Raw genomic sequence first — 12,143 nt, forward strand, 5'->3', positions numbered from 1 at the left:
AATAATAATGTTTAACATCAACAATAAAACTATAGGAAAAAAACATAATCAACTATGCATTGTACTAATTCAATCTCTAACTCGTCTTCCATCTCTTTCCTAGCTACCTCCTGCAGTTTCCTTTCCAGGCCTAAAGTCAAACACCATATTTTAACAATATTCTTTCTTCTACAGCTTTTATACAAGTTCACTATATTATAGGATTGATCAGGGTTCATTTTTTCTTTCTTTGAAAAATCTCTAAGGGGTGCTGTTTCCAAGGCAGAGAATGAAATAGAATTCAGAAGAATTTTTATGTTACTATAAAGGAAAGATGAAAAGTTAGTTAGCATGGATTCAAGTTTGATAACCCTATGGGGTAAAATCTCTTTCAGATTATGATGGAGTTACAAGTTATTAGGATATTTAGATTGGTTGTGGCATTTGTTCTTTGTTTGTGTATATTTATCAGATCAGCTTCTTCTGCAACTAAAGGTTAGTAGCTAAATACTATAATTCTTTAAGATCATAATAATATCTATTACTTGATTTCTTTCCCTTTAAACATAGAAAACAACATATTTTAATTAACATGAAAGGCCATGGGATGATCATAATTAATAATGAGAAGAAAATAAATAAGAAACTTGTTTTTTTTACAAGGATTGTAAAATAGAACTAGTAGTTTCATACTTTCAATACTGAGAATCTTGAAACAATTTCACTTTTTCTTTATGTTGCTAGAATTTCTTTCAAGGGAAAATCCAATTTTGTACAAAATGAATTTAACTTGTGACATTTTCCTTGTAGGGTTTGAGAGCATAGCATGTTGTGCTGATTCAAATTACACAGATCCAAAAACCACCCTAACTTATACAACAGATCACATCTGGTTCTCTGATAAAAGAAGTTGCAGACAAATACCCGAAATTTTGTTTAGCCACAGAAGCAATAAAAATGTTCGAAAATTTGAAATATATGAAGGAAAGAGATGTTATAATTTGCCAACAGTTAAGGATCAAGTATATTTGATAAGGGGCATATTTCCCTTTGATAGTTTAAATTCTTCGTTTTATGTTTCGATCGGGGTAACAGAACTAGGCGAATTAAGATCGTCTAGGCTCGAGGACTTGGAAATTGAGGGAGTTTTTAGAGCCACCAAAGACTACATAGATTTCTGCTTATTGAAGGAGGATGTCAATCCCTTCATTTCTCAGATTGAATTGAGGCCATTACCTGAAGAATACCTACATGGTTTCGGTACTAGTGTTTTAAAACTGATAAGCAGAAACAATCTTGGTGACACAAATGATGATATAAGGTATGTGATCTTACTTTATTTTTAGGTAGATTCCACCTCTATTTTACAGGGAGTGTCTCTCAGGAAACCTAAAAGGCTTAGGGTTTGTCACTACTTGGTTCTTATGGAAGCATCATATGTTCATACTTAGTAGATATATATTGTATAAAAATCAACATCTTTCTCCGTAAGGGATAGAAATTGCAATTCATGTTATGTTGAGCATATTTAAACCAAAATAATTTGAGGAATATGATGCATGAACCTTTCTGCCAAATGCATGACATAACCTATGTTTCACTTTACATATAGAATTATAAGATGTGTTTACATCTTTATATTAACTTTGATCTTTATGATGCACTGAGATACACCTGAATTTAAATAACAAATGGAGAAGCAAGAATCTAGAACTCTACCATTCAATCCATTGTAATATGGAACTCACAAGAATTAACTATTGCCACTTCAGATTAAATACCCTAAGAGTGTGTTTGTGGATGAGGGAATGTTTTGAGGGAATGTAATGTTTTGAGGGAATTCAACTACTTTGAGATGAATTTTATTGTTTGAATCCACCTCAAAATAATTGAATTCCCTCAAAACATTACATTACCTCAAAATATTCCCCCATCCAAACACACTATAAAGGATCCTAATCTAGTGTAGCCTTAGTTTTCTATTGAAGTGATTTGTGTTTAGAGTTTGGTCTGCATCTGCAACTTTGTTTTGTTGCTGTAATGCCATGACTATGAACACTGACAGAAAGGTCTCATAATATCGGTATCTATCAATTTTAGGTTCCCAGATGACCAAAATGATAGAATCTGGAAACGGAAAGAAACTTCAACTCCAACATCTGCCCTTCCACTGTCTTTCAATGTCAGCAATGTTGACCTCAAAGACAGTGTCACACCTCCTCTACAAGTCCTACAAACAGCTCTTACTCACCCTGAGCGATTGGAGTTCGTCCATGATGGCCTCGAGACCGATGATTATGAATACTCTGTGTTTCTCCACTTTCTTGAACTAAATGGCACTGTCAGAGCAGGACAAAGGGTGTTTGACATCTATCTAAACAATGAGATTAAAAAGGAGAAATTTGATGTTTTGGCTGGAGGGTCCAAGAACAGTTACACTGCCTTGAACATTTCAGCAAATGGATCACTCAATATAACCTTAGTCAAGGCATCTGGATCTGAGTTTGGACCCCTTTTGAATGCCTATGAAATCCTGCAGGCACGGTCGTGGATTGAAGAGACCAACCAAAAAGATTGTAAGTGTACACTAAGATTGCTAAATTGATGAATTTTATTAACCTTTAACCAATTTTCTATTTCATTCTCCCTCTTACACTAACACTTTTTTTCCTTTCAGTGGAAGTTATTCAGAAGATGAGAGAAGAACTGCTGCTGCACAACCAAGAAAATGAAGCATTGGAGAGTTGGAGTGGAGACCCTTGTATGATTTTCCCCTGGAAAGGAATAACATGTGATGATTCAACTGGTTCATCTATTATCACTAAGCTGTAAGTCCTTCCACTTTTTAGGGTCTGTTTAGATTTGCTTATTTGAGTTTATCTATTGAAATAAACACTTATGACACTGTTTGGAAGAGCTTATGAAAACAACTTATAGTTTATACGAAAACAAGTTGACTTTGTTATATCTATTTTATAGAAATAGCTTATAAGTAAGAACTTATATGATAAGCGTTTATGCTATAAACGCTCAATTTAACTGTTTATCCAAACAGGACTTTAATGCATCCATATGTGTTTACAAGTTTTGCTCTATTTTCTGCAGGGATCTTTCTTCCAATAATCTCAAGGGAGCAATTCCTTCCATTGTCACTAAGATGACCAATTTACAAATACTGTACTGCTTCTAAATCTCATTTAAAAACATCCACATTATTTTTGTGGGAACAGTGGACTGTTTTTATCCATTAGTTAATAATGTTGTAACATTTTTGTTATGCGCAGGAACCTGAGCCACAACCAGTTCGATATGTTATTCCCCTCGTTTCCACCGTCCTCCTTGCTGATATCATTGTAATTATCTCTTCTCATGTTTAACAAATGAACTAGGATGATACTAATATGAGCTTATAGCACTTCTATTATCCTTGTAAATGTTAACATAAACAAGCACATGCAGATTATAGAACTAAAATATGATAGAATATGCTGTATATAGTCCCAACTCATGTTGGTTACATAAGGTAGATATTAGACAGTCTCAATGCTGAAACCAATATCTGTGTGCATGATGCATCTTAATCTTTAAAAGATTTTATGATTAAGGCTGTTCTCTATGGCACTTCAGTAGGAGCAGTAACACATCTATGTGAAAGTTCCATATGAAATCCTTGAGAAATATGTTTTGACATTATGTTTCATATATTGCTGAATTTCTTTCTTCACCAAGGTTCGAATCTTAGAGAAATTTCCTACAGTTATTAGTGCCATTGAAAAATTACTACTAAATCTTTTTCAAATGATTGATCTACATTTATGGATCAGGGATCTTAGCTACAATGATCTTTCAGGATGGCTTCCAGAATCCATTATCTCACTGCCACATTTAAAATCATTGTAAGTTTTATATGTTGGCATTCTACTTCATCCATATTAGGAAGCTATTTTCGATTGTTGTATATTTTTAATATACTTCATTTATTCAGCTTGTATTTGATTTATTTCCAGATATTTTGGCTGCAATCCATCTATGAGTGACGAAGATACAACAAAGTTGAACAGTTCACTAATCAATACAGAGTATGAAGTATTATTGATGCATAACAATAGAAGTTTTTAAAATAAAATAAAATAAATCAAAATTTTACTCGTTTCTGTTTTCACAGTTATGGGAGATGCAAAGCAAAAAAACCAAAGTTTGGACAAGTATTCGTGATTGGAGCTATTACAAGTGGATCACTTTTGATTACTTTGGCTGTTGGAATTCTATTTTTTTGCCGTTATAGACACAAGTCAATTACTTTGGAAGGATTTGGAAAGACCTACCCAATGGCAACAAGTAGGCATTTTATCTTTTATAATCTATTGTAACATATGTCTATCTGCATTCTAATGTAACATATTTGCTCTTTAGACTAACAAACAAAAACTATAGTCACATCATTCTGCATAGACAATCTCAGATCACAAGATCTAAGTGTTATCTTTAACATAGAGCATGGTTTACAAATACAGGGAATAACATTTTTATAACCCTGAGATTAAATCAACTTTTCTTATACAGTCAGACAGGAATCTGCACATAATGTTCAACACAATGATAAAATAAGAGAAATATATTTAAAAAAACTAACATCCAGTGTGAATTCCTAGATATATGGCTACAAAAAAATCTATATTCCATCTGTACAATAACAAGAATATCAATTGAAAAAAGAATACTTATGAACATGATAGATGATATTAGTTTCTGTAGAGGATCATTACTATGATGGAAGTGATGATTTTAGCATGTTTGGTTTGGTCTAATCTACATTGTATATATGACATTCTCCAACAAAAACATGCAGATATAATTTTCTCTTTGCCAAGCAAAGACGATTTCTTCATAAAGTCTGTATCAGTTAAACCGTTCACTTTGGAGTATATAGAGCAGGCTACAGAACAGTACAAAACTTTAATAGGTGAAGGAGGATTTGGCTCTGTTTACAGGGGCACTCTAGACGATGGTCAAGAAGTGGCAGTGAAAGTGCGGTCATCCACATCAACTCAGGGAACCCGAGAATTTGATAATGAGGTATAATATGCATTATCACTTTATTAGAGCAACAAGATTCCCACAGAATGTTCCTAATTAAAGCTTTGGCCATATATATAGTAGTTTAAGAATTTGTTCGGTTCCTATCACACCATCTGATTGGTCTATGATGGATCATGCAGCTAAACCTACTTTCAGCTATACAACATGAGAACCTGGTGCCTCTTCTGGGTTACTGTAATGAGTATGATCAACAAATTCTCGTGTATCCTTTCATGTCCAATGGCTCTTTGCTAGATAGACTATACGGTAAATATCTCACAATTCTTTTAGCAGATATGTTTTAATACACAGTAATTCTGAAATTTAATTTCATAACAGGGGAAGCATCAAAGAGAAAAATATTAGACTGGCCAACTAGACTCTCTATTGCTCTCGGTGCAGCTCGAGGCAAGTACCATGATGTTGTTTTACTTTTACTAAGTTGTGCATATGTACTAATTAAGCTTGCATCATATCAGAGAGGATAAAACATGAAATTGTATGTAAACATTTCATATGAAAACATAAAACTAATTCAAATGAACAATGAAAAAAGAGAAGCGTATACAATGATTATGTCTTACCACAGGCGCAGGGACTTGAATATAAGATACATATTGATTTCTCTACTGAACATATAAACTGGAGACAATCACAAGCAAAATGATGAGGCTATATTGATTGACAAGGACAATCATATTGTTTTACTGTGATTAGAACGATACAGTAAAGATATTTTAGAGGGAATACTGTTTACTACTATAAGAGTGACTGATAGTTCGGATGTGCTAATGGAAATTGATAAGATGGTCAACATTGACTTAGTGAAATCTGTCTGACAACTAAGTATTTTGGCCCTCACGGATCTACTTTGGCATAAAGAAAAACTTCTTGAAATGATGCATCCTAAAGTTCTTTATTCTTCACATAATAAACTCAGTTTTTGACCTAACTGACTTCACTACAGTTTTCGTCCATAACATATTTAGGACACTAAAATGATCATAAGTTTTCTGATTGAGCAGGTTTGGCATATCTTCACACATTTCCAGGACGTTCTGTAATACACAGGGACGTAAAATCGAGCAATATACTGCTGGATCAGAGCATGTGTGCTAAGGTTGCAGATTTTGGTTTCTCAAAATATGCTCCTCAGGAAGGAGACAGTTATGTTTCCCTTGAAGTAAGAGGAACTGCAGGGTATCTGGATCCTGAGTAAGTGAACTTAAATCCGTCTTAATCTGAATGTCTCATACTGCTCTCTCATCTATCACTTTCAGCAAAATATTCAATACATTTCCCACACACAAGTTTGTTGGAACCATCAGAAAACTGAAGAAATGTTTCTGATTATATTCCTATTCTGAATCTGAAGTGTATATTAATTTTTAAACATACAAAACTAAAGTTCCCATATGGTGACTACAAATGATAAGAGATATTTATCCATGTGAATTTGAATGGGATGAAGAAGAATCTAACAATCCTAGTCCCATTTGTTTCACATGTTACAGAGAGTAACCATGACATGAACAAATTTCACAATAGCTGACGTTTATCCATATGCAGGTACTACAAAACCCAGCAATTATCTGAAAAAAGTGATGTTTTCAGCTTTGGTGTGGTTCTTCTTGAAATTGTAAGCGGACGGGAACCTCTCAACATAAAGAGACCAAGGATCGAGTGGAGCTTGGTTGAATGGGTATGATCCATGACCCCATTTTTTTTACAAATATAATTTTCAAGTGGTTCATATATTTTAGTAGGTACTAACACATAACTTTCATGCAGGCTAAACCATACATAAGAGCATCAAAGGTGGATGAAATTGTAGATCCTGGCATCAAGGGAGGATATCATGCAGAGGCATTGTGGAGAGTTGTGGAAGTAGCACTACAATGTCTAGAACCCTACTCAACATATCGGCCATGCATGGTTGATATTGTCCGCGAGTTGGAGGATGCTCTCATTATTGAAAACAATGCATCTGAATACATGAAATCCATAGACAGCCTTGGAGGATCCAACCGCTACTCAATTGTTATGGACAAACGGGCGCTGCCTTCAACTACATCTACAGCAGAATCAACTATCACAACCCAAACCTTGTCACACCCTCAACCGAGATAGTAAATGGGTCGATGGAATTCTTTTGATTTGTTTTTGATCATTGCTTTAGTAATATCACATTTTAAATGGTAAAGGAGAAAAATACTACTTCTGATTGTATTTCCATCCACTCTATGTTTCTTGAAACTGAATCTCTCTTGCTCAGCCCCAGTTTTTATGGGTGAAAAGAATAATTTGGGTCAAATGCAAGTGAAACCATATGGTGCATAATTTAAAAGCCATATCATATCATTTGCCAAGTCCAAAGTAAAAATTTCACAAACTAGTTAGATTGCGATTTAGTCTATAGACACTTCAACAGAGCTATATACACTATGGTTGACTTGCGACTAATTCGCTCAAGCAGGAGGAACACATATATATGGGAAACACTTGTAGAACTATTTTGTTTATAGAAATGAAAATATTTTCCGTTTTTAATTTTTGTTTTCATTAAGTTTGAATTATTTTTACTTTGGTTCATACATGATTCTAAATTATGTTTGAAGTTATGGTAAGAAAGTTGTCATTGCGAAAAAATACGGCCGCAATTGCCGCTGTGCATCTTCAGCTCAAGTGATTGTCTCTTGGTGATTGTTCAACAGACCCTCAACATTGCTCATCCTATCAGAACCCAACTTCCAATAGGCATTTGTTCTACTTAAAAGAAAATCGGAAGCTAGCTTCCGATGCTTATTTTCACGAAATTTTGAGCAATTCAAGGGCCTGCAGAGCAATTACCTTGTCTCTTTACAAATCCAAGTTTGGGATTACACTACTCTCAAATGGCAATAAGGAAAGCAAAAATTGTCATGTTTTATGAAACAACTATGTTGAAAAATATTTAGCAAAACAATCAATACCCTTTTCTTAAAACATGTTTCCCATAATGCCCATTTCTCGAATTGTATAGGGCAAGATGGACTATCATAGAACATAATTTTCCATAGGCTTGAAATAGATACCAACATTTGAAGAAACATCCTAGAGTTGGATTGGATTGAAGTGGGACCATGTAGAGCAATAATAAATTGTCAGTGATGCCTGAATTAGCCAAAGGTTTTTCTTTATTAAATCTTGTTTACCATTTCAGATAAAGGAAGTAAAAGAAAATTTTAATAAACATTTATCCACATCTGAATTTGACTAACAATTCATACACTCTTGTTCCTCATTTTTCCTTCCCTCTTAATATGCTTCTTATTTTGAGAAATAATGAACTAAAGACACTATAGACGAAAAGATCTGAGATTGTAGTGACTGCATATCTGCTTATGTTATGCAGTAAAAAGACTAGAAATTCACATAAGAAATCATATCTGATTAGAATAAAAACTTGAACTCTGCAGGTACAGTAAAGAGGTAATATGGTTTTTCCCATGAGAAAAATTTGATGTACACAATAATATCGAACAAATGATCATCGAGATTAATTTATTTTTACAGTAAGTATTGTGCAATTCAGTTTTTTTGGTGGTTGCAGTCAATCTGACTTTTGATGCTAAGTTACTCTACTTTGTAAACTACATTGTTCCTTCCACGTTGAATTGTTTCCAAAAAAAACACTCAAATAAGGAGAGTGAGAACAAGAACAAGCTCAAATAAAGGAGAAAGAAGATTATGGTAGCATTTGGTACACAAGTTAGAACAATAGGAACATTACACATCGATTAGTATTCGGTGCTCGACAATTGCTTGGGTGCTTATCAAATCGTATCAGAACTAGTTAGTGTGTCTCAAAAACTGGCAACCTACAGACGGGCTGACTGCAATCGCTAGGACGTCGGCTCTCAGGGGTGGTACATGATAGGGGCTTGGGTATCATAGGAGCATCTATGTCCTACATCAAATAGTAATTCATATGGCCAAAACCCTTATTATAGGCCAATCCAAGTGCTCAGGTTCTTATCAATAGTTTATGAAAGGTCTAGTTCTTATCCAAACTGGAAAAGAATGAAGATGAAAATGTGATATAATAACATTAGGCCGTCTCCAATGACAATTCTTAATAGGGGTTCTTAGAGGTAAGAACTAGTTCGTACAAGTTCCACTATTGAAAGTGGATGATGTTGGTGCCGCATTTAAGAATTGTTCTTAAATAATAACCAGTTCTTTACAGATACAAAATAATTGTGAGATAACTTGTAGATCCATTTTAAAGTAACATAAAGATGAGGGATAACTCAGAGTTGCACCGAAAGAGCGAAAAGTTGTTAAATTCTTCCCACTCAAAGATAAGAACTCTAAACTAGTACTACAACAGGAAATGCTCTTACTCACTGTTAATATAAAAAACCTCAAATCCAGTAGTGACATATGGCATATATGATCAAATAAGTATGTTATCAACTATGATCCATTTCTATCCAGAATTTGTACAACCATTTACCTTTTTCCGACAAAAATGAAGGTACTACCAAAGCCGAAAGGTTTACTACAACTCCAATTCATTGATGTGTTCTTTGCATTACTACGACAAAAGATGACAGATGAAGACCTCAAGCGATTGAGTCGGGCATATAAGCATGTTCCAAATGAACCAAAGATGACAAAAGAATCGAGTATATTAATGTAAGTTTACATCGCAAGGAATGTCTATGTACCATGAAACACAAGGCTGCTTTTCAAAGGGACTGAAGTCTAACTTGGACTAACTTCTATCTTAGAAGAACTTCTCAATTAAAATAAACTTTTAGTTCTTTTACTAATAGAAAAGAACTTACAAACTTATAGATATTTATAGGCAAGTTAAACGAGAGAACCTCTGTATAGATCTAGAAGGTAAATTTGACCACTACAAGGATGTTATTTAAAAAACTCAACTATTTCAAGATTCTTCGCACAAGTGCTTTTAGAGATTTTTACTCAAATTGGCTCTAAGTTTTGTTTTATACTAAAATTGGCTCTAAGTTGAAAAGCACTATTACATGATAAAACATATGAGAATTGCAACAACTGCATTTATAAGACACAAGAATTTACTAGACCCAATAAATTGGCAATCAAGAACTAGAATTAAACAAACAAACAAACAAACAAAGCATGATTACACTAATCAAACGCACAAACTTTCGATTTAGAAATGACTTATAGATCAAGAATTCCATCTAGATTATACATTATATAGGTGTGGTGGAGAAATCTTACTAGAAAGTTGTATTACATGATACATTATACAAATCAAGTTGCAAAAAGAGAAGGATTAGCTGAAGCATTGCCAACTTGAACTTCAAGTAATTCCAAACGACGCTCCAATACATCAAGCTTCTCATTCAATGAAGCTAATTTACTCTTTGTTGTAGCCTCTGAAATAACAACAACCCATCAAAAAAAGATATAAGATTTCAACTAACAACGCAAAAGGGTCAAAGAAAAACAGAAACTTGAAATGAATTTCAGAGAAAATAGATATGTACCGAATTGGACAAGGAAATCGAAGAGACGACGAACATTGAGAGAAATGTGAGAGATGAATTCACGATTTTCCCAATCAGCTTGAACAGCAATTCCAACGTTAACTGCGTTTGTGATTCCTCCAGCACGTGCCATTGATGGAATTCTTTGATTTCAGATCCAATGTAGATTTTGATTTTATTCAACTGCTTTTCTTCTTTCTCTTTCACTTCCAACTAACTCTCGTTTACTTCTCAGGACTTTTTGTTATACTTTTGCTCTTTAATTCTCTTTTACTCAAACTTTTGATGTTTAAGGGTATGTTTGGTAAAAAAATGGTTTTGAGCTTATAACTTATGTTTTTTTTTTTTTTCTTTTTCTTTGTGAAGCTATTATTTTTTGGTGAAGAGCTTATAACTTATGTTATGTTATGTCATACTTCCTCCGGTTCTTAATAAAGAAAAAATTTCAATTTTTTTTTTATTCTATTTATAAAAAAATATCACAAATTTCTATTAGGGGTAATATTTGTGAAATTATTCAAAAAGTTATAATAATTAATTATTGTACCTCTATGTAGTTTGAAGGTCATCAACTAGGTCGATACATGTAAACCATTACAAGTGTACATGAATTTTAATGAAAATAAGCTAAATTGATGGATACATATATGATGAATAGTAGTCAGCCTCAACTATTCATTTATTTAATATATAAAGAAGAGAATCACATATAGGCAAATAATTAACATGCTAACAAATTGATTATCTAAAAAACATGGAAACATAAAGTGTTAAAAGAAAGGAACTCCTGGCACACTAACTCTAAAGATCTTCAATTTGTGTGTTTGGTTGGGCGGTGGCGAGAATTGATTTTGATAGAATTGAGTTTGAAAGAATTGATTTTGGTTAAAAGTGAGTTGAATATGAATTGATTATGTTTGGATACACTCATTTAAAAGTGATTCTTATGAGTTGATGTTGTTTGAATAGTTTGAATCAAAATTGATTTTGAACATTAAATGACCAAATTACCCTTTTAATTATATTTAACTAAATTTTCGTTTTTATTTTAGATAAATATTTCAACTTATCTAAAATTATAAATGAATTTCAACTTCAATATAAATTATAACCCTTTTTTAATATTATTTTATTTCTTTTTCATTAATTTTTTTTTGAGAAAGTTAATTTAACTTTTAGAACACTGATAATAAAATAAACATCATCTCAACAAAAGAAAAATAAATAATAGAAAGCCCATAATATAAACATCGCCAGAGTTAAATAATAGAAAAGTCCAATTGTTGTCTTCATCCTACAGCCAACGCACTTCAAGCGGCAGTCGGCACACATTGGAAAAGTTTATTACTGTTTTTTCTTTTATAAGTTTTTTTCCATTATTAACGAAGAAAAAATGGTAAATACTGAAGCAAAAGATGTGTAGGAAATTGGAGAATAAGAGCTAAGGGTAATATGGTAAGTAAATATGTCATCAAACATTAAAACCCTGGAATCGATTCTCTGCTGCCACAGAAGCTCCAATATGTGGCTTCTTATAAACCTGTGTTTGGGACTGTTTTC

General features: G+C 33.2%; 2 protein-coding genes across 3 annotated transcripts; one reads left to right on the plus strand and one right to left on the minus strand.

The window, feature by feature from the left end:
• LOC11407326 (nodulation receptor kinase-like) lies at positions 1-7,608 on the plus strand. 2 transcript variants are annotated; one of them, XM_003612903.4, is made up of 15 exons: positions 3-474; positions 790-1,300; positions 2,080-2,555; positions 2,657-2,807; positions 3,085-3,156; positions 3,264-3,332; positions 3,804-3,875; positions 3,987-4,058; positions 4,145-4,317; positions 4,829-5,055; positions 5,199-5,325; positions 5,398-5,466; positions 6,084-6,273; positions 6,628-6,760; positions 6,850-7,608. In XM_003612903.4, exons 1-15 carry the CDS (start codon positions 378-380, stop codon positions 7,186-7,188), a joined length of 2,778 nt encoding a protein of 925 aa, XP_003612951.2. In that variant the 5' UTR covers positions 3-377; the 3' UTR covers positions 7,189-7,608. The 2 variants fall into 2 exon arrangements, with proteins under 2 accessions (XP_003612950.2, XP_003612951.2); XM_003612902.4 differs by lacking the exon at positions 3,264-3,332 and having other exon boundaries at positions 1-474.
• A 2,519-nt stretch (positions 7,609-10,127) lies between these two features.
• LOC25494596 (protein BRICK 1) lies at positions 10,128-10,890 on the minus strand. Its single transcript, XM_013598239.3, has 2 exons — positions 10,584-10,890; positions 10,128-10,472 (listed from the first exon to the last, which is right to left on the minus strand). The coding sequence occupies exons 1-2, from the start codon at positions 10,714-10,716 to the stop codon at positions 10,348-10,350; spliced, it is 258 nt and encodes an 85-aa protein (XP_013453693.1). The 5' UTR covers positions 10,717-10,890; the 3' UTR covers positions 10,128-10,347.
• Positions 10,891-12,143: the final 1,253 nt, after the last annotated feature.

Source organism: Medicago truncatula, chromosome 5, assembly GCF_003473485.1.
Source record: "Medicago truncatula cultivar Jemalong A17 chromosome 5, MtrunA17r5.0-ANR, whole genome shotgun sequence".
Classification (NCBI taxonomy): Eukaryota; Viridiplantae; Streptophyta; class Magnoliopsida; order Fabales; family Fabaceae; genus Medicago; species Medicago truncatula.

Bases quoted from the DNA above. Each gene is read 5' to 3' on its own strand.
- LOC11407326 (XM_003612903.4), top strand. From the start codon at position 378: ATGATGGAGTTACAAGTTATTAGGATATTTAGATTGGTTGTGGCATTT. The intron at 3,157-3,263 runs GTACTGCTTCTA...TGTTATGCGCAG, and splicing joins ATGACCAATTTACAAATACT to GAACCTGAGCCACAACCAGT. The intron at 3,333-3,803 runs GTAATTATCTCT...TTTATGGATCAG, and splicing joins TCCTCCTTGCTGATATCATT to GGATCTTAGCTACAATGATC.
- LOC25494596 (XM_013598239.3), bottom strand. From the start codon at position 10,716: ATGGCACGTGCTGGAGGAATCACAAACGCAGTTAACGTTGGAATTGCT. The intron at 10,473-10,583 runs GTACATATCTAT...TTGTTATTTCAG, and splicing joins CGATTTCCTTGTCCAATTCG to AGGCTACAACAAAGAGTAAA.